Source organism: Syzygium oleosum, unplaced genomic scaffold, assembly GCF_021117445.2.
Source record: "Syzygium oleosum isolate NSW1041296 unplaced genomic scaffold, Sole_v2.1 Sole_v2.33, whole genome shotgun sequence".
Lineage (NCBI taxonomy): Eukaryota > Viridiplantae > Streptophyta > Magnoliopsida > Myrtales > Myrtaceae > Syzygium > Syzygium oleosum.
The window spans coordinates 1,502,017-1,526,887 of record NW_026607517.1 but is presented as its reverse complement, the minus strand read 5'-3'; the positions used below and the strand labels follow the sequence as shown (position 1 = coordinate 1,526,887).

General features: G+C 41.8%; 3 protein-coding genes and 1 long non-coding RNA gene across 5 annotated transcripts; all 4 read left to right on the top strand.

The window, feature by feature from the left end:
- Positions 1–4,533: 4,533 nt before the first annotated feature.
- On the top strand, positions 4,534–7,576 carry LOC115672584 (ferric reduction oxidase 6-like). Its single transcript, XM_056304992.1, has 5 exons — positions 4,534–4,582; positions 5,857–5,902; positions 6,170–6,425; positions 6,546–6,984; positions 7,133–7,576. The coding sequence occupies exons 1-5, from the start codon at positions 4,534–4,536 to the stop codon at positions 7,300–7,302; spliced, it is 960 nt and encodes a 319-aa protein (XP_056160967.1). The 3' UTR covers positions 7,303–7,576.
- Positions 7,577–10,404: 2,828 nt separating this feature from the next.
- Positions 10,405–11,635, top strand: LOC130135470 (uncharacterized). The gene is made up of 3 exons (XR_008814841.1): positions 10,405–10,503; positions 10,597–10,626; positions 11,363–11,635. It is a non-coding gene; the product is annotated as an uncharacterized LOC130135470 (long non-coding RNA).
- A 1,679-nt stretch (positions 11,636–13,314) lies between these two features.
- LOC115672586 (ferric reduction oxidase 7, chloroplastic-like) lies at positions 13,315–17,819 on the top strand. The gene is made up of 10 exons (XM_056304869.1): positions 13,315–14,055; positions 14,158–14,434; positions 14,524–14,617; positions 14,717–14,914; positions 15,066–15,300; positions 15,526–15,853; positions 15,960–16,236; positions 16,460–16,715; positions 16,791–17,229; positions 17,378–17,819. The coding sequence occupies exons 2-10, from the start codon at positions 14,197–14,199 to the stop codon at positions 17,548–17,550; spliced, it is 2,238 nt and encodes a 745-aa protein (XP_056160844.1). The 5' UTR covers positions 13,315–14,055; positions 14,158–14,196; the 3' UTR covers positions 17,551–17,819.
- Positions 17,820–19,285: 1,466 nt separating this feature from the next.
- Positions 19,286–23,916, top strand: LOC130134484 (ferric reduction oxidase 7, chloroplastic-like). Of its 2 annotated transcripts, none has more exons than XM_030594413.2 (10): positions 19,286–19,546; positions 19,683–19,949; positions 20,048–20,141; positions 20,238–20,435; positions 20,626–20,860; positions 21,509–21,836; positions 21,948–22,224; positions 22,492–22,747; positions 22,868–23,306; positions 23,455–23,916. In XM_030594413.2, the coding sequence occupies exons 2-10, from the start codon at positions 19,721–19,723 to the stop codon at positions 23,622–23,624; spliced, it is 2,226 nt and encodes a 741-aa protein (XP_030450273.1). In that variant the 5' UTR covers positions 19,286–19,546; positions 19,683–19,720; the 3' UTR covers positions 23,625–23,916. The 2 variants fall into 2 exon arrangements, with proteins under 2 accessions (XP_030450273.1, XP_056160847.1); XM_056304872.1 differs by having other exon boundaries at positions 19,286–19,574.
- The last annotated feature ends 955 nt before the right edge of the window (positions 23,917–24,871 follow it).

Below are 24,871 nucleotides of genomic sequence, written 5' to 3'. Positions count from 1 at the left end.
AATTGAAAAATATAACTGAAGGAAAGATGCTAGTCTGCCAAAAAATAATGATATATGCAAAGTTGCAAAGTCTGACATGATGATATTTGATATCCAATCTTATAATACATTCAAAACATTCATAAGAGGCGGGACAACCATAGATTCTACTTAAAAAACGAAAAATCGACAAACCAGACACAAGATTGGGCAGCTGTGGTACTCGGCAGGACACCAAAAGCAGTCACTTTTGTCCACACCTGATGAAATGTGGATACATAAATAAAGATATTCAATCAGTCCATAATATAAAAGAAGTGTTTATGCATGAATATGGAACTAGGTATAAAAAAACAAGTAAGGGTTAACAAAAAAACGTTTCAAGACGAACATCAATGTTCTTACATATGAATATGAGTCAACTTTGACATCCACTGTACTTTTTTCACCCTTGTAAACCGTATTCCTGTAACCTAGGAAAAATTAGATCCTTGTCAAAACATCATTGCAATAGTTTAATGACTTAGAGAGGTGAATTACCAACACCAATTCCCAGGAAGAGAGGACTCAAAGTCAATTAAGGCATGTATTTCTACAATGTTCAAATCTCATGATTTTTTTTAACAAGCATGCGATCCTGGGATCTCTAAATTTTCAGTTTTTCGCAAGCAAAGAACCTTGTTGTAAGAAAGTTGTGCACAAAAAGTAATTGTAGGACAGGAACATATTAGGTGAAACTGCACTTATGTCATAAAAGATTGTGAAGCAAGCTTACCCCCGATTTTGGCAATTTTAACTAGAAAGGACCGAGAAAATCATCATCATCATCATCAATCTCAGCATCATTGTGTTGCTCATCATTGTGCCCATCACCTGTTGGATTGGCGGGAGGTACAGGAGGAACCTCACCGCGATTGATGTTGAGGTGTCGCATAACGATTTGCATTTGTTGTTTCAAGTCATTTATTTCTTCGTCCCTCTCTACAATTATATTTTTCAGTTGATTCACTTCTTGGGTCAATTGCTCGTCATGTCGTGTCCTCCTTCGACCAGTCGCATTGGATGATGAAGTTCCAGCATGATTCGGCATGTACATCCTTGACAAGGATCCCATCCCAAATATTTTTCCTTTTTTCATCCCACCGTTGCCACCACCCATAATGCCATAGTGTCAACTGATGGCTCAGACGCAGCACAACCATCACTACCACTAGCATTGCCCATTAAAAGTTCATCATATTTTTCCTACATTAACAATATAGATGAAAATAAAATAACTTCAAATATATATCTACCATAAATATTAAAAGCATTCACGGTTTTCATTCTAGTTTCCATAAAGCCCAAAGTATAACCTTACATACCTTAACAGATTTTGCTCGATCGCCAATCCATGTCTTATCTTTCTTTTGAAACGTGCGTTCAAATGTAGCTGCAAATGTCGGTTCCGTCCCCAATTCTTGTGCATACAAAATGTAAACATGAGTAATTGAATTAAATTAACTTATAACTTATTTAACAGACTTACCAGTCGTTTGCGATGCTCCCCAATGTTGATACAGCCCCAAGCATATGTGGCAGACCCTTCATTAGAACTAGAAGAGCGATTCTTTTTATTCAGCTCACTGATTTGCTCACTCCTTTCAGTTTCCCAAATTCTGTTAATTTCCGTCAAATTGTTATCTGTAATGAAAGCCGGCTTCACTTTCTTGATCTTCGCTCTATTCATCACATTTCGTATAAAATCACTGACTTTCTTCTGAAAAATTCTTCTCACTTCATTCTCTTCCTCTTGAGCCCACCTGAACTTCCGCTGCAATCAATACAAGAAAAACTGAAAGTTATTATGATGGTCACATATCTATTACCATGCACCAGACAATTCGGCGATAGACTTTGTTAAGTTCATCTCGGGAAAAATATCTGGTCCCTTTAGTACCGAAAACTAAAGAATTGTTCTGGTCCCTTTAAATCATTCTTGACCATCAATATACTACACCGAACTTAGTTGGTGAGAAAATAGAATATCTAAAACTTACCTTGAACTCATTCCACCACAAATCTTTCACTTCTTGTGGAACACTTCTGTAATTAATATACTGCCCCATCCAATAGTTTTTGACTATTTTATTCAGTTCCCTCACAACAAACGGAGCATCCGTGAATCTGCAAACATACGGATATTGTGCAACATCGACAATTCAGTTGACATCTATATCTAAAGCCATAAATATTACATATACTAAAAAAAAATGAAGTACTTACGAATCTCCAAATGGGCATATCATGAATCGTTGATCTTCTTCACCTGTGTTTCCGTCATTATGCGAATGTTGCGCTGAATAATAAGGAGGAACGGAAGGAGAGGGAGCCAAAGGAGATGGAACTGGAGGAGATTCAGTTGGCATGTGGCCAAGTCCCATTACATGTTCTTGAGCGTTGGAGGAAGGACCAACGTGTCCATATTGTCCATCAGTATATTGTGGTTGAGGGTTTGATGAAAGGACAGGAGACGAGGAAAGGGCCGGGGACGAGGACGTTGAAGAGGCTGGTCTTCTATGCATGTGACCTCCACGTTTATACTGACAAGTAGGAAGGTTAGACAAATATGTAAAAAAAATATGAACACGTATTACGGACACATAATGCGTACATGACGAAGCTTACCATTTTGGTTCAGAAGCAGAAAATGTTCCCTCTTAATTAGCCAATGCCGAGTGTTTATGACGGGCAATTTCCTACGAACAAATATACTATGAATCGCACTCATTTTGATATCAAACATCAATATATGAGCACGATATGCCATGCTAAGCCGACATTAGCCATAATTAACAACACGATCCACTTTCAAACCACACGATAATTCATCAAGTACAAGAACAACCATGAAACATCAATTTCAGCGACATGATCTTCGTTCTCGGCCACACGATCATCAATCAAAGTGGCTGGCCACAGGATTATAAGCCATTAATTTTTGCGGGCATCTAAAAAAATTTAAATTTCACTCAAAGTGGGTGGCCACAGGTATTCTAAGCCATTATGTAAAGTTTTGAAATTTAGTTATTTCTTTATTTTTTAATTTTTTGGGGCACCTAAAAAAAGGTAAATTTCACTAAAACTGGGTGGCCATAGGTATTATAAGCCATTCAGTGAAGTTTTCAAATATTTGATTTTTTTAATTTTTTTGTTCGGGCACCTACAAAAATTTAAATTTCATTCAAAGTGGGTGGCCAAAAGTATTCTAAGCCATTCTGTGAAGTTTTGTAATAAAATTAATTTTATTATTTTTAAAATATTTTGGGCACCTAAAAAAATTAAAATTTCACTAAAAGTGGGTGGCCACGAGTATTCTAAGCCATTCTGCAAAGTTTTGAAATTTTTTTTTATTTTTTAATTTTTTTGGCCACGTAAAAAAATTAAAATTTCACTAAAACTGGGTGGCCATAGGTATTATAAGCCATTCTGTGAAGTTTTGAAATTTTTAAAATATTTAATTTTTTTTTGGCCACCTAAAAAAATTTATTTTTCACTCAAAGTGGATGGCCACATGTATTCTAAGCCATTCTGCGAAGTTTTGAAATTTTTTATTTTATTATTATTTTTACATTTTTTGTGCACCTAAAAAAATTACAATTTCTCTCAAATGGGTGGCCACAGGTATTTTAAGCCATTTTATAAAATTTTGAAAATTTTAAATTTTTTATTATTATTCTTTTTTTGGGCACCTAAAAAAATTTAAATTTCACTCAAAATGGGTGGCCACAGTTATTTTTTGCCATTTTGTGATATTTTGAAATTTTGGTTTTTTTAATTTTTTTTAAAAAAATTCAACAAATTTAATATTTTCCAAAAATATGACGGGATTTAAATTTGCACGAAATTTTTCTGAATTTTTCTACACTTGTTCAATTTTAATGCATTTTTTGAATAAACGCTTAATCAACCACCCGATCATCATTGAACGCTTAATCGGCGATATAATGGACAAATTAACCAGTCGAACATCGATCAAAGCAAACATACAATCCTGAAATCGACTCCTAACTTAGTCAACCAATCAGACATTAAACAATCCCTAAACAAATCCGATTAATACTCATTATAGTAGGTAGGGTTTAGGGAGTTGCTTACTTGGTTCAAGGCCAAGAAAAACCAAACAATAATTATATTTTGGCCGGTCGGCCAGCGGCGAGCTCGGCGCGGGCGTGGGCCCAAGTGTTGGGCCCAAGTGTTGGCTAGTCGGCCAGGCGATCGGCCACGGCCGGGAGAACGACGTTGGAGCTGGGCGGCGACGGCGTCGGCCGCGGAGCCGGGAGGCGGCTGGGCATTGGGCGGGCGGCGGCGGCGCCTCGGGCGGTGGTCGGGGGACGACAGCCGAGCGGCCGCGAGGCGGGCGGCGAGGCCGGGCGCGATGCCCGGGCTGGCGGGCTGGCGGTGACGGTTGGGCGGGTGGGCGGCGACGGCGAGCTTAGCGAGGCCGGGCCGCGACGGCCCCGAGCGGCTCAGCGGCGGGCGGGTGAGGCCGGCGGCGGCGACGGCCGGGCGGTGATGGTTGGCGGCGGGGCGGGCGGCGACGGCCCGAGCGGCTGCGAGGCGGGCGGGTGAGGCACGCGGCGAGCCGGGCGGCGGCGAGCTCCGCCAGGTGAGCAGCGACCCCACGCGCGGGCAGGCGACGACGGGGACGGCGGCGACGGCGACGGGGCGACGACTGAGAGTTGCAGGGCGAGCAGGCGACGACGGCGACGGCGGTCCACGGCACTCGGCGAAGACAACGGGAAGAAGAAGAAGAAGAAGAAGAAGAAGAAGAAGAAGAGGAGGAGGAGTCCGTGACTGTTGTCGCGACCTCCCCGAACCGGCCCCGCCGCCTAAAGTGTTTGGCTAATGGATTACTAAGTTAAACCTAGCTCGAGCTCTCCCAAGCTCATACTAATTCGCGACTTAAGTTGAAGTTGTTAACATGCAAATCAATTTTATCTAGGAGTCGCCACTAATCGGTTTTTGGTGGGTCGATTAGACACCCAAGTGAAGCACGGGAGAAATGCTTCACTTCTACGAACCAGAGATTCAATGGGTACGGGGACTTGATTACACTAATTGACTAATTAGTGTCCTTTCGGTACCTAATCTTGTTCAATTCACCACCTAACATGTTCACACTAACTGGGAGACTAAAAAATTCATTCCTAACCAAGCTAAGGGAAATAACAATCACTACGTGAACCTAACGTGCATAATCAACTACATACGAGGTTAAATTAAACGCGCCATTCAAAGTATGTGAACCAAGCAATGTGCGATCGAATATGGCACTAATCACACAATAGGGCCAGAAAAATCAATTCCAAAGTCGAAATAAATTTTCTGATTTTTCGAAATTTTTTTTTGAATTTTTTTGAATTTTTTTTTGAAAAAATTTTAAAAAATCAAAATTTTTTTTAAAAAAAATAATAATAAAATAGCATAAAACAGACCGGGTCGGATCTTCACATCCGACCCGGATAAAATATATATGTTTAAAAAAATAAAAAGTTTTTTTTAAAAAAAATGTTAAAAATATATATATATATATTAAAATAATAAAATAATATAAAACGAATCCGGGTCGGATATCCACATCCGACCCGGATCGGGACTGACCCGGGCCCGCCGGCCCGGGTCCACGACCGGATCGGGTTCATTCGTTGAGCCCGGTCTGGCAAATTAAAAGAAAGAAAAAAGGGCCCAGCCCGAATTTTTTTATTTAAAAAAAAATAAAGGCCCAAAGCCCACTAAAAATAAAAAGGCAAAACAAGACAATTAAGCCCAAACCCTAACACAAACCAACCCGGTTTCGACCCACGAACCCGAATCACCGAAACCCTACCCTAACAGCCTCTGTTGAAGGGCCTTACGGGCATGAATTGCCTTACCATCTGACGTATGAGTTATAATTTTGCTAGTGCATTTTTCGTACTTGATGGTGAGAGAACAATAATGCATGAAGCATACCATTAGTGATGAGTGAAACTGCATGGATTTTGACCCTTCTCAATTTAAAAGAATACATTCCGACTCTGATGACTTGTCCAAAGTTGGGAAGTATCTTTAGTTCGTTCAGTTCGATTCCATTGGTAAAAGTCTGCTGATTTGAATTTTCACCATCATGACAAAGGCGTGTTCTTACTTGAGTTATTTTCTCTGGTAGATATGAAAACCTCATCCTGGTGGCTGGAGGCATTGGGATATCCCCCTTTTTGGCTATCTTGAGTGATATACTTCATCTTACAAAGCAAGGAAAACCATGCGTACCCAAGAATATATTAGTCATTTGGGCCATCAAAAAATCAGATGAGCTCCCTATACTTTTCACTCTCGATGCAGAGTCGATCTGCCCTCACTTTTCTGAGAAACTAAATCTCCAAGTCTGTGTTTATGTCACACGGGAATCTGATCCTCCTCTGGTAACTTTCATTTGTGTCTTTGAAATACAACTTGCCTCAAATCACTGAGATCAGTTAACTTCTCTGCTATTGCTGTTCAATTTTAAATCATGCAGAACTGAGTATATTATTATAATGCAGGAAGAAGGTAAATTTTACAAGGGCATTAGCTCTTCCATGTCTCCTCCATCCAAGGGTAGCTGCATGTCTGTTCTAGTTGGCACTGGAAACCGGGTGTGGTCTGGGGTTTATGTCATCCTGTCCGTGGTCGGCTTTGCCATATTGTTGGCCCTGCTGGACATCTTCTACATAAACCCTATGAACATAGTCTCATGGTGGTACAAAGGCCTCTTGCTTGTAGGATGCATGTTTTCCAGTATGATCATATTTGGAGGCCCTGTCATCTATCTATGGCGTGTCTGGGAAAAAAGAATTCTAGATGTGGAAGAATCTGCAGATGCCAGGAAGGATGAAGCGTTGCAGCACAGTGCCAGTGTTTATATAACGCAGGAAAACTTAGTCCCAAAAGACCGTGCTGTTGCGAGGAGAATGTATTATGGCACTAGACCAAACTTTGAAGGTACTCTTTGCCATGTCATTCAGTAAATGATAGTCTTTACTTGTTTTAAGTTGAGTGACCTCACTAACTGAAGAACCGGGTAGTTGTTGGTGTTATGCGGGAACAATGTGGATCTTATGCATTGATTTCTTTGTGCGACTCTGCGCAGAAATTTTTACATCTGAGTCCGAGCGCTGGGGCAATGTTGACATTGGCGTAATCGTGTGTGGTCCTGAGACTCTTCAGTCGAGTGTTGCCAGAGAATGCAGGTCGCAGAACTTAAGGAGGGGGTCACTTCGGCCGGTCTTCCATTTCAACAGCCATAGTTTCGATCTGTAGCTACTTTACTATCGCTCATCACTCGTGTCTGTACCAAACTCGAAAGATCCAATTGGGAGCATTGATAAGCCTACACTACTGATGCAATATACTGTGAATACAATCCTTATCATATAGGATCAGATATCGTTGTAATGTCAAATAAGGCAGTATTCTGTCACCTAGGTAGATGAGTAGTGTGCTCTGGATCTAATATGTGAGGCACACACAGTTGTATATTGGTGGACATTATTACAGTAATGTACTGATTACATGTAAAAATGCTTTTAGCCTATGTAAATTCAGCTTCAAAGGACATGTCCAGCTAAATCTGGCACATTCTGATGAATGCATTTGAACATGTTTAGCTAAATCTGGCACATTCTGATAAATTCATTTGAACGGTCGATCATTTACTGTTGGCAGTGTAGTCTTCAATGGCAATGCCAATCAAGATGCGCCGTCTTTTTCGTAAAAAAGAACTTGTTTCCGATACTGTTTGTCAATTGTCATGAGAGGGCTTCGCGGTCCATTCTTCCACCGTCTACCCCATCCTGAGCCAAGCGAGTCATAAGAAGTTTTGCTGCAACGAGGAGCAAAAGCTGCACGTATCTCAATTTGATCATTCGCTTTGTCATATGATTGACATCGTCGGTGACGCTGAAACTACAACCTCCAGGAATAGAAGAGTCACCCCGTTCGCTTTTTGCCCAATTGTAGGGACGATGACCGAAAGTATTTGTTCCACCCAGCACGAATTTGGGGTCACAAGAGCATTGTGGAGTAGACATAAAACGTGACCATAGGGCAGGTTGCTTGGACACAGGGCCAAAGGAACCAACTGCATGAACAGATTAATCATAAGTTGCAAGAGGATGTTGGATTTTGAACAGTCCCATCACAAATGGGAGGCCTGACCAGGGGAAGAGAAAAGAACACACGAAAGGATTCACTAATTGGGGGTATGATTTCACAAGTGGGATTTAGTTTATTTCGGAAAATTATGACATTGATATACACAAGACATCTCCTAATTTCAGGAAGCCGAAAACCTTTTCACTATTTGGGTGTATGATTTCTGAAAACTTTGGTTAAGACAATACATTTAAGATGTTTATATAACTTCACCAATGTGAATTTTAGATCGTTAATATGCTCAATGACCTTTGTTAGGTTAATATAGTCGTTCCTACTGAAAAGGAGAACAGCGTGCAACAACTAAATCCTTCTCTGAAGCTCAAAAGGTCGTCGTCCTACTAAAATCGATTAGCCACGGGGGATTGCCAATCGCCCGATGCCGCCTGCAAGCTAGGGACGGACATCACCTTATTATAGATAATGGCTGACAAAACCTGTCCCGAGAAATAGCCATTAGGGATGGTGTTGCCATCTAGAACCCAATGGGAAATTTTTCCCTTTCTTTTTGCCCAAAAATTAGGACACCCTAGGCCTAGGGCTGTAAACGGTTCGGTTCGATTTTCTTGAAAAACCGAACCGAACCGAACCGAACCATTAAGGGTGCCTCCTTGAACCGAACCAAATAGGAACCGAACCGATAAGCCGATTTGGTTTTCGGTTTCTTCTTCTTTTTTGCTTTTTTATTCATGGCTCGGTTTTCTGTTTTTATGAAAAAAATTTCATGATAATTTTTTTATGATAATTTTTTTAAAATCCCTACGTCGGCAAAACAAAAAAAAAAAGAAACATTGTTAAGATTTCCGGATAAAAAAGGCTTAACCCAAAAAAAAATAGAAAATTTCAGGAATTAAACAGATTAAAAAATAATAACAATAATAATAACAGTAATAATCGAATAATATAAAAAAATGCAACCGCACCACAAAATGACATTTTTTTTCATTCTCGGTGAATTCCACCCGCAGAAAATTCACAAAAAGAGAAAAAAAAATAGAAAAAAAAATTAGAGAAAGAACACGACGCACACAGACACACACACCCCTCTCTTTCTCTCTCTTCTTCTCTCCGAAAGGCCAAACTCGACCCCCAAATCCTCTCTCTCTCTCTCTCTCTCTCTCTCTCTCTCTCTCGATCTTCTTCTTCTTCTTCTTACCAACGCGCTCTCAGCTTCTTCGACCGCCGCATCCGCAGATTGAGCCGCCGTCCGCCGCCGATCGATTCGGAAACCCTCCCCGCCGGAGCGATCGCCGCCGCCGCCGCGTCAGCCATTTCGAGCCTTTTTTTCCCTGCGTAATTTATCATTTTTTTTGGGAGATTTTTTTCAGGGAGTTTCTTCGGGGGGGAGTTTCTTGGAGAGCCATGGATGCTGATTCATGGGGTTTGATGATTTGGGGGGTTTTCCGCGTTTAGGGTTCGAGAGAGATGAGTGTCGTCACCGGCAGCGGCGGCGGCGGCGGCGGCGGCAGGGGCGGCAATGGCAAGGTCGAGGCTTGGGACTCGAGCGAGTCGATGGGGAGGAAGAAGAAGAAGAGCAGGGACAGCGGCGAGAGAAAGAGTGTGGAGGGCCGTGAGGATGGTCTCGGCGAGAGGAAGAGTGTTTATTTCAGTTCGGTTCGATCCGAACTGATCCGAACCGAACTGAAATAAACCGAACCGAAAAAAAAAAATTGGTTAATTTTGATGATCCGAACTGAAACCGAAACCGAATCGAAATGCACGAAATTTTCGGTTCGGTTCGGTTCGGTTCGGTCTCGGTTCGGTTTTCCGGTTCGGTTCTGACACCCCTATTTAGGCCTGATCTTTTTTCTTTTTTTTTTTAGACAATGACACTAATGATTCCTAAACTTTGGTCAAATGTGTAATGATGGTCCCTAAACTTTTAATTTGTTCAATACGATTCGTGAACTTTAATCCAATGTACAATTCTGGCCCATGAACTTTTAATTTGTTCAATGTGGTCCCTGAATTTTTCATGCATGTTCAATTTAGTCCATGGATTATATGAAAATGTCCAATATTGTCCTTGATTTGGAATTAACGGAAGTACAACGTCAAATATTTTCATACAATTCAAAGACCATATTAAATAAATTAAAAATCTAAGAATCGCACTAATCAATTACACATCGAGCTAAAGTTTATGGATCATATTAAATAAATTAAAATTTTATGTGTCATATTATAATAAATGGATCGGTAGTTCATCTCCTTAGTCTCTTCAATTTCTGGCAGGCCTATAATTTGGAACTTGAAGCAGAAATTGCGAGACTGAAAAAAATAAATCAGGAACTACTTAGAAAACAGGTAATTCACCCAACCTGAGATGCTGTCGTAGGGAAACTGCAGTTCATTATTTTCTTTTCTCCCCTTGATGACAAATATTTTCTATTCTTACAGGCTGAAGTCAAGGAAATGCAGAAGGATCGGGTATGTCTAGCTTCCACTTCTACTCCTCATCTGAACCTATTGCTTCTATCATGACCAAGCAAATAAGCAAATAAGACATTTGAAATCGTGCTCAAGCAAGATGCACAAATATTTCTCTTCTTTTCATGAGCATCAAATCTCTTATTCATGCAAGTTAGTAATTGCTTGAATCCTTGAGATATTGTTAAACCTGGTAGGTTTGAAGCGGCAACTCGGCCGATCAGGACCTGCACATATATAGCATCTTTCTACTTCGTAAATGGGTGTTGTCGTCTGATAATTTGTTGCATGGCTCCATACTCTGTTTATGCCTGCCGATCGTTAAACTATCTGGATCATCTTCACGCAACAGAAACTGAGAAACTTTACATGTGCAAGACAACGCAAGCTAACTTACTGAATTGTTTGGTTCCAGAGGACTTGCCAGGAGCGCAAGTGCCATGGGTCCTGGGTGTATCCCTCGATAATTAATTAATAAATGATGAGTGTATCATTCGTCATAAAGATTATGTGGTGAATCCGCCATACACTTAGATTCGGGGCCAAAAATTTGGTGTACCAGAGTCCTCAAGAAAATTCAGTTCAACAATCTGCATTGATGAACTTATCCCCATTGCATATCTTTTGTGGTAATAGAACTTCAGTGAAGCATTCATAATCCATAAACTTGAGGCTACTAGTCCGCTTGCTTTGCGGTGGAGAGCCTGATGATCACCTTCTGATATGTTGTGAACAGATCTCACAGAAGGTGAATGGACTGGACTGGGAAAATAAGAGGCAGTGCTGCTTGAGGAGGGCGCTGACAGGTCCGTGGTAGATTTGATGGATCGGACAGCATATGTTGGCTTTGAACCGATTGCTGGAGTGTGGCATTGCATCTTTACTGTGCATCGTTGCCGTAGTTGGCGGTCTTATTCCAATCTTGTGTCACAAGGGATGCGTATTACTTGTAATAAGATCAAAGCCACTTGATTTGTTTCGAGTAATTAGTGAACTTTTTCTTTGGTAATATGAGCTGTAGTAAGCTTTTAGCCTTTTCGATGGAGGCGAGATTACCCACGAGAAGAGAATGATTCCGGGAATAATTACGCTTACAGTTGATCATTGCTCCTTTCACCTTGTTTTGTTTTGAATGTGAAAAGTGAACATTGATCAAGGAGATTGGTAGTGAACCAGAACAATCTCTGTCCAAATTGATCCTTCCCGGAGGAAAGATGCAAAGGGAAAATCGCCGTCGGGAGCTTTTGGGAATGTATTTGTTTCCATGTGCATGGGCCGTGAAACGCGCCAAGTGAAATTCACACTATTTGCGGAGAAAGAGTATACTCGCTGCGATAGTCTCTCGTTGTAAAATATCATTTCATAAAGGGGGAAAGTGTCAAAAAAGTCCTAAACCTTTTGCATTGATGCCAATTGAGTCATAATCTTTTTTTTTTGTGTTAATTGAGTCATAAACTTTTTGTTTTTGTGCCAATTTAGTCCTTCTAGCTAATTTTAACCGGATTTTGTTGACGTGGATGCCAGTCGGCCGACGACCGGCCCCCGGCGCTGACATGTACAACTTTTAATAATATTTTAATATTTTTGAATTTTTACTTTTTTTTCTTTTTTTTCCCCTCCCCTCCCTTTTCCTCCTGCCGTACGGCGACCGGCCAATAGCGAGGGTGAGCCTCGACCTCGCCCAACCGTCGGCGAGGCACGATATCACCGGATCTGGCGAGGCTCGCCTGGCCCTCGCCAGCCCAGCACGAGGCCGCCCTCGTGGCCATCCGACGAGGGCGAGCCTCGCCAGGGGTGGTCGGCGAGGTCGACCTCGCCGGCCTTTGGCCAGTCGCCGGTCCGGTGACCGACTGGAAGAAGAGTGAGGGGAGGGAAAAAAAAAAAGAAGTAAAAATTCAAAAAAAAATTAAAATATTATTAAAAGTTGTACACGTCAGCAAAATCCGGCAAAAATTAGCCGGAAGGACTAAATTGGCACAATATAAAAATTCAGGACTTTTCTGACACTTTTCCCTTTTATAAGGTGTTTAAGACAAAGTCGAGTTTTGGGCCCTAGACATCTATAATCATATCTTCAAACTCCTAACATCTTTTTCAAAATTATGGACCACGTTAAATTAACTAGCGCTGATTCATAAGACTTTTGTATGCCGTGCAGTTTGAGTTTGTTTGCACGAGACATCTTAACTATAATTTATTTCGATATTCTAATGGGATATCGAATTAATTTAAATAATATATAAATGGAACGCTAGGATTGTGAAGCGCCCGTGGCCTAATGGATAAGGCGTCTGACTTCTCCTGAGACAATTGTGGTTCGAGTCCCACCGGGCGTGTGTGACCTTCGGACCCACTTCATTCTTTTTCGCTTTTTGGATCTTCTTCTTCTTCTTGTTTGTTTTTCATTTCACTAACAAGAATCAGCAATAGGAACAAGCAGCGGGTTCGGTAAACAAAGATGAAGTCGGCAGTGTGCATTGCACAGGTGAAGCTGTTTTTTTGGTCAATAGCTCGGGATGAAGATGATGAAGAGCTGATGTGGGGAGGACTCTTTTGTGACGATGCACTCCATGACCATTAGTAGCGATAGAACGAATCCCAGTTCGGACGATGTTGGCACTGTGCAGTGCATAGGTTTCAGTAGGAGTAGCAGAGAGTGATCGGTCCGGTCTGTCTCTCAGCTCGGGAAGAAGATGATGAAGAGCTGATGTGGGGGAGGACTCTTTTGTGACGATGCACTCCATGACCATTAGTAGCGATAGAATGAATCCCAGTTCGGACGATGTCGGCACTGTGCAGTGCATGGGTTTCAGTAGGAGTAGCTGAGACCTATCGGTCTGGTCTGTCTCTCAGCTCGGGATGAAGATGATGAAGAGCTGAATGTGGGGAGGACTCACTGGTGACGGTTTCAACTATCAAAGCAGTGAGTACACAAAACGCGAGGAGGAGAGCAATGGGAAACTCTTGTTTTTGTACAAGCTTCTGGGGAGAACAAGATTACAGGGACAGCTCCTCGTGCACTGCAGGTGATACATGGCGGTCCGGTCGTCGATCAGTTATCGCGGGCAGGCATGAGCGTAAATGCTTGCGACCATGAATTGACTCAGTGAAGACGACGATCATGAACAATGACAACAATAATTCTCGCGTCCGTGGATAAAAAAGGGGACCGCCTCGACTTCACTGCCAGGGGACTCTTCTGCCTGGACAACCAGAAATTGAATACATGGTCCGATTTTTTTTTTTTATGTGGACTTGGTTTTTAGTGTTTGATCGGACACAAAAAAGAGGCAAAGATATGATTTTTATCTCCCCGCCACTGGCAAAAGCAAACAGTAGACTCTTCATCTATCAAGAGTCGTATCTGTGTATTGTCAACATCTCCAGTGCGGGGGCGGAGGGGCTCAAAGTGAATACTAAGATTGTGACGTGAGTGGCTTGGATTCAACTTGTCCTCATAACTGATATATGCAATGCAAGGCCAAATTCCTTGATGTTGTACAGTTCCTGATAATCTGGATGCGTCCTCAGAATTCGCTGTGAATACCCTCCATCACGAAATCACTTTCCATGGCCGATAACCACTCTGCTGATGAGCCCCTGCTGCTGAACCTTACCGATGCCGAGAATGAGAATCCGCCTCGTTCCGCCTTTGCCACCGCGATCATCAAATGGGTTCTCGGCGTCGCCATGTGGCTCGTTCTCGGTTTATGGGTCGCGGTTTTTTTTATTTTCCCTTCGGATGCCGGGACTGAGCTCTTGGAGAGTTGGACCAGCGCGACCAGCGGAAGCATATATGGAACTACAGGTTCGTTTTTTTTTTTTGTCTCTCCTCGATCCTGAACTGGGCCTACTGGCAATGATTGTCACCTTATTGGTGCTTGAACCACCCAGCAGGGAGCATATTCTTGCTGTGTAGCGGTCCGATTCTCGTCATCGTGTTTCTTGCCATAGCAAGTCTTATGGTTGATGGGAAGAAAGCGCTCCAATTGTATGTTGAACCTCCAGTCGTTGTCCCTTTTTTGTCTCTGCCTTTTTTCACTGAACAAATTTACTTCCTCATACACTGCCATTGAACACGAGATCTCAGGAAGACGAGTAGCAAATACCCAAGGATTCGATTGCGGACATTTCCCATCCTGGCTGATGGACCATTTGGAGTAGTCTCAGCAGCTGAGTTTATTGGGATTTGCCTCTTTGTAGCGTTCGCTATTTGGGCTTTATATGCTTATACCATGCAGAATCTCAACGTGTTGTCGGAGCTCTCGTTATCTTCGGAAGGGAAATGGTATTCCTTGTTCTAGCTTAAATTCATAGTTACCTTTTACGCCAGCCTATCATTTGAAATTATGTGTCAAAAATCTCAAGTTTGCGGTATGCGTCTTCTCGATTCTTAGTAAACAAGGCCGTTCCACTGGGTACTTCGTTGTTCTTTGCAGGATTTTGATGCTTATACTTACCGGACTTCGCTTTGCTTCGATCGGGATATACTGCTTGGCATTTCTCTTCCTCCCAATTTCTAGGGGATCTGTTCTTCTTAGTATCATAGATATCCCCTTTGAGCAAGCAACCCGGTATCATGTCTGGCTTGGAAATCTCACATTGCTCTTCTTCACTCTCCATGGGCTATGCTTCATAATTGCATGGGCGCTGGAAGGTCGACTGCTAGATGAAGTGAGCCCCATCGATTTGCTTTTGCTTAAATGGTTATCTTTTCCTCTCTCCTATTAGTTCTATCTTTGTCATTCTTTCCGTTTCCTGTTTAAGGAGCTGAGCATCATAAGTGCTAGTCATGATCGGTGTCCATGGTAACTTCCTATTAGAAATTTCTGTAATCAGACATAATTGGACTTGATTATGCTGAAGTTCTTAATCCTAGACTCAGAATGTCTTATTCAGATACTGCAGTGGAAGGATGAAGGTATTGCCATTCTACCCGGGGTTATCAGCCTTTTGGCTGGTCTACTGATGTGGGTGACCACGTTGCCTCCGGTGAGGAAGAAGAACTTCGAGTTATTCTTCTATACACACCAACTCTATGTTGTCTTCGTCATCTTTCTGGCTCTGCATGTCGGAGATTTTATCTTTAGTATAGCTGCTGGAGGGATTTTCCTCTTCGTGATCGACCGGTTTCTCAGATTCTGCCAATCGCGAAGGACTGTGGATGTAATTTCCGCAACGTGCCTCCCTGGCGGAAGTATAGAATTGGTCTTCTCAAAGCCAGCAAGTACTAATAATTTCTCATTTTCTTCATCTGTGGATCGTTAATTAGTTGCTTGTACCCTCTTGCAGAATGTTCTACTATTTGAGTTGGTATTTTCTTGGTGATGCAGATCTGCGGTACACTGCCCTGAGCTTCATCTTCCTTCAGATTAGGGAATTGTCTTGCCTTCAATGGCATCCTTTCAGTGTTTCTTCTAGTCCTCTGGCTGGAAGGAAACGTATCTGTGTCCTCATAAAGGTCTTAGGGGAATGGACCTCGAACTTGAAGAGCAAGGTATTGCATATGTCCAGCACAGAAGGAGAAAACGGCCTCCGCAGCCAATCTCGTTCCAAAATTACAGCTTCTGTCGAAGGGCCTTACGGGCATGAAATCCCTTACCATCTGATGTATGTTTTACGATCTGCTGGTACAACTTTCGTAATTAATGGCGAGAAAACAGTAAGGCATGAAACCATCAGTGATGAGTAAAACTAGGCAAAGTTCGACCCTTCTCATTTGAAAGAACACATTCTGACCTCCATAAAAATATTAGTGCTTCTAGATTAGGAAGTATCTTAAGATTGTCCCCTCTTTTTAGCGGATTCATTCTTGAATTGTTTGCTCTGGTAGGTATGAAAATCTCATTCTGGTAGCTGGAGGCAGTGGGATATCCCCCTTTTTGGCCGTCTTGAGTGACATACTCCATCTTACAAATCAAGGGAAACCATGCTTGCCAAAGAATGTCTTGGTGATTTGGGCCATAAGAAAATCCAATGAGCTTCATCTGCTTTCCACTCTGGATACGGAGTCGACCTGTCCTAACTTTTCTGATAAGCTGGACCTCGAAGTTCGTGTCTACGTCACTAGGGAATCGGATCCTCCACTGGTAAATCTGACCTGTGCCTTTGACATACAATTTGCCTCAGATCCGTGAAATAAACTAAGTGTGGTTATGCTGCAGGAAGAAGGTAACATTGATGAGGGCATTAGCACTTCCATGTCTCCTCCATCCAGGGGAAGCGGCATGTCCGTTCTAGTTGGTACGGGAAACCGCGCGTGGTCCGGAGCTTATGCCATCTCGTCCATTGTTGGATTTGCCGTATCGATGGCCCTGCTGGACATCTTCTACATAAACCCTTTGAATATAGTCTCATGGTGGTACAAAGGCCTCTTGCTTGTAGGATGCATGATTGGCAGTGTAATTATATTTGGAGGTCCTGTCATCTATTCATGGCATCGCTGGGAAAAAAGAGCCGTAGCTGCAGAGGAAGTCGAGGATGGCGAGAACGATGACAAGTCGCAGCAGAGTGCACATTCCAATACAATGCAGGACAACATAGTCCCAAAAGATCACGCTTTGTCATGGACTACGCATTACGGCGCTAGACCAAACTTTGAAGGTACATTTTGCCGTGTCATTCGGGAGACGATATACTTGTTTTAGATGGAATGATCTCACCCTTGGCAGTAATCAAAAGAACTCATTAGTAGTTAAAGGACTCGGCCCTCATTGATATCCTCATTGATCCCATTTCCATCTCTGCACAGAAATCTTCATGTCCGTGTCTGAGCGCTGGGGCAATGTCGATATTGGCGTGATCGTGTCCGGTCCCGCAACTCTTCGCCGAGCGTTGCCAAGCAAAGGTGCAGGTCACAGTAACTTGAGGAGGCGAGCACTTCACCCAGTCTTCCATTACAACAGCCACAGTTTCGATCTGTAGCTACCCTGTCAATGGCTGTTCAATCTCATCCGTGCCAAGCATGTGACAGATCCAATCCACGAGCATCGATCAGCCTAGAGTACTCATGATATAGTATCCTAATCAACAATCATATAGGATCGGAATATCTTTGTAATGTGACGCGACGCAGTATTACGATGCCTGGTTGGATGATTAGTGTACTCTGAATCTAAAATGTGAGACACCCAGGTATATGCAAGTGGACATTGTTTCACTGATACATATTAATGAACTGAATATTATTAGGATGGGTTGGGAACAAACTCAAATATATTTTTTTGTAACTAGTATCCACCATTTCAAAATTGGTTAACTTTCTCCCTAAATTTCAAAAATGAAAATAACTTTTGGAAGAGCAATGTCCTGCACCTTGAGTCAATAAAAGGGTCCATTTGTTCTTAATCATATTTAGTGAAAAAGTTATCTATTGAGTTTTGGGTCAAAACTTAAAAGTACAAATTAAGTTTTAAGAAAATTATGGAAATATTGTATGCTAATCTACATATAGATATTTTCTTGTGTTGAAAGGTTTCGGGTATCTTAAATTAAAGTCGAATTGAATGAGTGGTAGATTTGAAATAACTAAAAAGTAAATACAATAAAAATCAATTTTAGATTTTTCTGTTTTTGCAGAATTCTATTGTCTAGTACCAAAAGTAAGGATTTTTTTCTAGTATTGTTAAGATTCGATAATGTTGGTAAGTAGCAAAAACCTGTTGGTAAAAAATAAATACGTGGCGACTTTTTCCCAAGCGATTTGTTAGTGTTTAGCGAAACTTTTATGTTTGCAACTGAGCAAATATTTGCATAATTATTTGGAATTGACTAACTCTTATATAGAATTACCAACCTTTAGAGTGATTCACTAACTTTTGCCACGTTAATTTATTAATCAACTTTTTGTTACCAACTCTCATTTAAGATATATATATCGATATATATTTAATTTATCAACTTTTTCGATTGAGTTACCGATATTTATTTATATTGACTAGCAATCTTTTACATTTACAATTCTCGTTAGAGATTACCAACCTAAAATAGCAACTTTTTAAATTTTCTCCCATTAAATATAATTTAATATTGAGTTATCAATCCTCATTTAAGTCATTTACCGATAATTATTTGATTTTTCTAATTTGCCAATCTTGTTTTGTCGTTTACAAACTTTTATTTGCATTCCTCAACAACTTCTTAAATTGACCAACTTTTTACGGAAATTACCAATCTTAAGTTACTAACTAATTTTGGATTGCCAATTTTCTTACAATTTATCCACCAAATTTATTTTTCTCGACCCGTGTTCCAAAGATCAAAATAGCATCTTTTGCTGCTCACTGGGTCAATCAAATTCGTTTCTTTCTCGAGCCGCGAAGCAAAAGATTGCATGCGTTTTCTTCAAGTGTACGAAGAAACCGTACGGTTGAAGCTCATCATCGGGCTTCGAAGACTTGCAGGTGGTGGGTGGGTCGTACGTGTCCAGATTCTCCATCGCTCGAGCGAGCGGGGCACTTCCGTAAATGGAACCCACCCACATGGCTGATCATGCGACGACGGATGACATGACAACGCAAATTCTTGGGTACGCATAAAATTGAGTGGACCTGATCGCTTATCCGTAGGACGATTCTTCTGTGACGTGACAACCCACTACCGGTAAGTAGTAAGTACCCTGTCGTGTTCCCGTTTTCTTGTGGACTTGGTTTTCTTGTTCGCTTCTTCATCCACCTTTGGCAGACCAAGAAAGAGCCGATTGGAGAGGATCTTTCGTCAGCCTCTCTGCTAGAGACGAAATGCACCCAGTACGGTTGAGCGATGACTGATATGTCCTCTTCCTCATTCTTCATGTATCAAGAATCCCGGTGTCCACTGCCTCAGCCACAGGATGCCACGGCGAAGACGACGCTACCATCTCATTCCGTGCGCGTCGCGACGGGATATGGTTTCTTCTCAATGGCGATATTGAGATTGTGATGTGTGTGGTTTGAATTCTCCTAACTGATGTACGCCGTGCCAAATTCCTTAATATTGTATGGTTCCGCATAATTTGGACTTGGAGGGGTCCTCGAATTCTCTGTGAGTTTATATATACATCTGGGGTTTTGGCCTAGGCTGCTTCAGAATACCCTCCATCATCGTATCTCTTCGCATGGCTAAAAAGCACTCTGCTCACGAGCCTCTGCTGCTCGACCTCACCGATGTCGAGAAGCCACCTCGTTTCGCCCCCCCTGCATTCGTCAAATGGGTTCTCAACATCGCAATGTGGCTCTCCTTCATTTTCTGGGTTGCGATCATATTTGCTTCCCCCTCGGAGTCCGCGGAGAAGTTAACGAGGAATTGGACTAGAGCAGCCAGTGGAAGCGTATATGGCCTTACAGGTTCAGCTTTTGCTCTCCCTTACCCTGACTTCGCATAGTTAGCAGTCATTGTCGCCTCATTTTGGCGCTTAAGACCCGAGGTGCTTAAAACCCTGCAGGAAGCATATTCTTGCTATATAGCGGCCCGATTCTAGCTGTTGCGTTTCTTGCCATAGCAAGTCTGATCATTGGCGGGGAGAAAGAGCTCCAATTGTATGTTGAATCGAAGCTCCAGTCATTGTGTCGGTAGTCTGTTCATTTTTGTTGTGCAAATTAGATTTCTCACTGCCACTGAACTTGAGATCACAGGAAGAAGACCGGCAAATACCCGAGGTTTCGATTACGGACATTTCCCATCCTGGTCGATGGACCATTTGGAGTAGTCTCAGCAGCTGAGTTTATCGGGATTTGCTTCTTTGTCGTGTTTGTCCTCTGGGCTGTTTATGGTTATACCCTGCAGAATCTCAACTTGTTATCAGAGCTCCAAGTACCTCCCGACTTGAAAGGGTATTACTCGTTCTTCACTCTTAATTCATAATCAGGCTTTTCCCATTGACCTAAATTGAGGCTTGAATGAACCGAGGCCAGTGTATCATTTGAATTTATGCATCAAGAATCTTAACTATAATTATTGTATGCAGCTTTTTGATTCTCCTAACAAAAGCCATTCCACTGAGGATTTCGTCATTCTTTGCAGCATAGTGATGCTGGAACTTTCTGGACTTCGTTTTGGTTCCATCGGGCTGTACTGCTTGGCGTTTCTCTTCCTCCCAATTACTAGAGGATCTGTTCTTCTCAGTATCATTGACATCCCCTTTGAGCAAGCAACTAGATATCATGTCTGGCTTGGACATCTCACAATGTTTGTCTTCACCCTCCACGGGCTATTCTACTTAATCGCATGGGGTCTGCAAGGTCGCCTGCTACATGAAGTGAGCCCTCATACTGTGCTTTTGCTAAATGCCTGACTGTCCCTTTTTCTTGTTTTTCAGTTTTCCTAAATTATCTTTACTTTCATGTCTTTCTCAGTCCAATATATTGAAAGAAGCCCTCTTGTTAACTTACCGTGACATGTTTCAAAGCATGGTAGCTAGACATATTGAACAACAACCGATTTTAAAACAGAAGATATGGTTTCTGCAATTCAATAATCAGAGGGAACAGGTCCAGAATGACAGGGCCAATTACTGTGCAGGTTATATTATATCTCAAAATGACATGAAAAATAAAGATTGTAATCTGATATCAATGCTCCCCAATTTTAAAATCATGCTAAATCTGCTGCTTAACTTTTGCAGCTACAAGATATTTTCCAAGTATTGTAGCTTCTGTACCTTTCCTTTAATGATTGGGCCCTCCAGCTTTGCGTTCAATATCCTGTTGAAAAAGCTATACATCGTCTCAACAAGTCATGACAACAAGAGATGGGAATGTCAGCACACACAATCTCTAGCTTCTATAAAATGTCTCGTGTGATCCGGGTCCAGGGCTACTCTTTTTCCTGGAAATTTTTCACATATACTTATACCAAACTTGATTATGCTGAAGTTCATATTCCTGACTGAGAATGTTTTGTATAGATACTGGAGTGGAGAGATTATGGTGTTGCTAATCTACCTGGGGTTATCAGCCTTTCGGCTGGTCTACTGATGTGGGTGACATCATTGTCTCCAGTGAGGAAGAAGCAATTTGAATTATTCTTCTACACGCACCAACTCTACATTGTCTTTGTCATCTTTATGGCTCTGCATGTTGGAGATTTTATTTTCAGTATAGCTGCTGGAGGAATTTTCCTCTTCGTGATTGACCGGTTTCTGAGATTCTGCCAATCACGAAGGACTGTGGATGTTATTTCAACAACATGTCTGCCTTGTGGAACTGTAGAATTGGTCTTTTCAAAGCCAGCAAGTAATAATTGTTCTTGTGCTCTTTTATCTTGTCCATTGTCAATACGTTCTGTTGGTTGTACCCTTTTCAAGAATGTCTATTAACTAAATTACTGTACCTTTCTCATCGCAGATCTACGGTACAATGCCCTGAGTTTCGTTTTCCTTCAGATTAGGGAATTATCTTGGCTTCAATGGCATCCTTTCAGTGTTTCTTCTAGTCCTTTGGCTGGGAAGAATCATGTCTCTGTCCTCATAAAGGTCTTAGGCGAATGGACGGCAAAATTGAAGAGCAATGTATTGGACATTTCTAGTGCTGAAGGAGAAAAAGAACTACCCAACCAATCTTGTTCCAAAATAACAGCCTCTGTTGAAGGGCCTTACGGGCATGAATTGCCTTACCATCTGACGTATGAGTTATAATTTTGCTAGTGCATTTTTCGTACTTGATGGTGAGAGAACAATAATGCACGAAGCATACCATTAGTGATGAGTGAAACTGCATGGATTTTGACCCTTCTCAATTTAAAAGAATACATTCTGACTCTGATGACTTGTCCAAAGTTGGGAAGTATCTTTATTTCGTTCAGTTCGATTCCATTGGTAAAAGTTTGCTGATTTGAATTTTCACCATCATGACAAAGGCGTGTTCTTACTTGAGTTATTTTCTCTGGTAGATATGAAAACCTCATCCTGGTGGCTGGAGGCATTGGGATATCCCCCTTTTTGGCTATCTTGAGCGATATACTTCATCTTACAAAGGAAGGAAAACCATGCGTACCCAAGAATATATTAGTCATTTGGGCCATCAAAAAATCAGATGAGCTCCCTATACTTTTCACTCTCGATGCAGAGTCGATCTGCCCTCACTTTTCTGAGAAACTAAATCTCCAAGTCTGTGTTTATGTTACACGGGAATCTGATCCTCCTCTGGTAACTTTCAATTGTGTCTTTGAAATACAACTTGCCTCAAATCACTGTGATCAGTTAACTTCTCTACTATTGCTGTTCAATTTTAAATCATGCAGAACTGAGTATATTATTATAATGCAGGAAGAAGGTAAATTTTACAAGGGCATTAGCTCTTCCATGTCTCCTCCATCCAAGGGTAGCTGCATGTCTGTTCTAGTTGGCACTGGAAACCGTGTGTGGTCTGGGGTTTATGTTATCTTGTCCGTGGTTGGCTTTGCCATATTGATGGCCCTGCTGGACATCTTCTACATAAACCCTATGAACATAGTCTCATGGTGGTACAAAGGCCTCTTGTTTGTAGGATGCATGTTTTCCAGTATGATCATATTTGGAGGCCCTGTCATCTATCTATGGCGTGTCTGGGAAAAAAGAATTCTAGATGTGGAAGAATCTGCAGATGCCAGGAAGGATGAAGCGTTGCAGCACAGTGCCAGTGTTTATATAACGCAGGAAAACTTAGTCCCAAAAGACCGTGCTGTTGCGAGGAGAATGTATTATGGCACTAGACCAAACTTTGAAGGTACTCTTTGCCATGTCATTCAGTAAATGATAGTCTTTACTTGTTTTAAGTTGAGTGACCTCACTAACTGAAGAACTGGGTACTTGTTGGTGTTATGCGGTAACAATGTGGATCTTATGCATTGATTTCTTTGTGTGACTCTGCGCAGAAATTTTTACATCTGAGTCCGAGTGCTGGGGCAATGTTGACATTGGCGTAATCGTGTGTGGTCCTGAGACTCTTCAGTCGAGTGTTGCCAGAGAATGCAGGTCGCAGAACTTAAGGAGGGGGTCACTTCGGCCGGTCTTCCATTTCAACAGCCATAGTTTCGATCTGTAGCTACTTTACTATCGCTCATCACTCGTGTCTGTGCCAAACTCGAAAGATCCAATTGGGAGCATTGATAAGCCTACACTACTGATGCAATATACTGTGAATACAATCCTTATCATATAGGATCAGATATCGTTGTAATGTCAAATAAGGCAGTATTCTGTCACCTAGGTAGATGAGTAGTGTGCTCTGGATCTAATATGTGAGGCACACACAGATGTATATTGGTGGACATTATTACAGTAATGTACTGATTACATATAAAAATGCTTTTAGCCTATGTAAATTCAGCTTCAAAGGACATGTCCAGCTAGATCTGGCACATTCTGATGAATGCATTTGAACATGTTTAGCTAAATCCGGCACATTCTGATAAATGCATTTGAACGGCCGATCATTTAGTGTTGGCAGTGTAGTCTTCAATGGCAATGCCAAATCAAGATGCGCCGTCTTTTTCATAAAAAAGAACTTGTTTCCGATACTGTTTGTCAATTGTCACGAGAGGGCTTCACGGTCCTTTCTTCCACCGTCTACCCCATCCTGAGCCAAGCGAGTCATAAGAAGTTCTGCTGCAACGAGGAGCAAAAGCTGCATGTATCTCAATTTGATCATTCGCTTTGTCATATGATTGACATCGTCGGTGACGCTGAAACTACAACCTCCAGGAATAGAAGAGTCACCCCGTTCGCTTTTTGCCCAATTGTAGGGACAATGACCGAAAGTATTTGTTTCATCCAACACGAATTTGGGGTCACAAGAGCATTGTGGAGTAGACATAAAACGTGACCATGGGGCAGGTTGCTTGGACAAAGGGCCAAAGGAACCAACTGCATGAACAGATTAATCATAAGTTGCAAGAGGATGTTGGATTTTGAACAGTCCCATCACAAATGGGAGGCCTGACCACGGGAAGAGAAAAGAACACCCGAAAGGATTCACTAATTGGGGGTATGATTTCACAAGTGGGATTTAGTTTATTTCGGAAAATTATGACATTGATATACACAAGACATCTCCTAATTTCAGGAAGCCGAAAACCTTTTCACTAATTGGGTTTATGATTTCTGAAAATTTTGGTTAAGACAATACATTTAAGATCGTTAATGTGCTCAATGACCTTTGTTAGGTTAATATAGTCGTTCCTACTGAAAAAGAGAACAGCGTGCAACAACTAAATCCTTCTCTGAAGCTCGAAAGGTGGTCGTCCTACTAAAATCGATTAGCCACCGGGGATTGCCGATCGCCCCGATGCC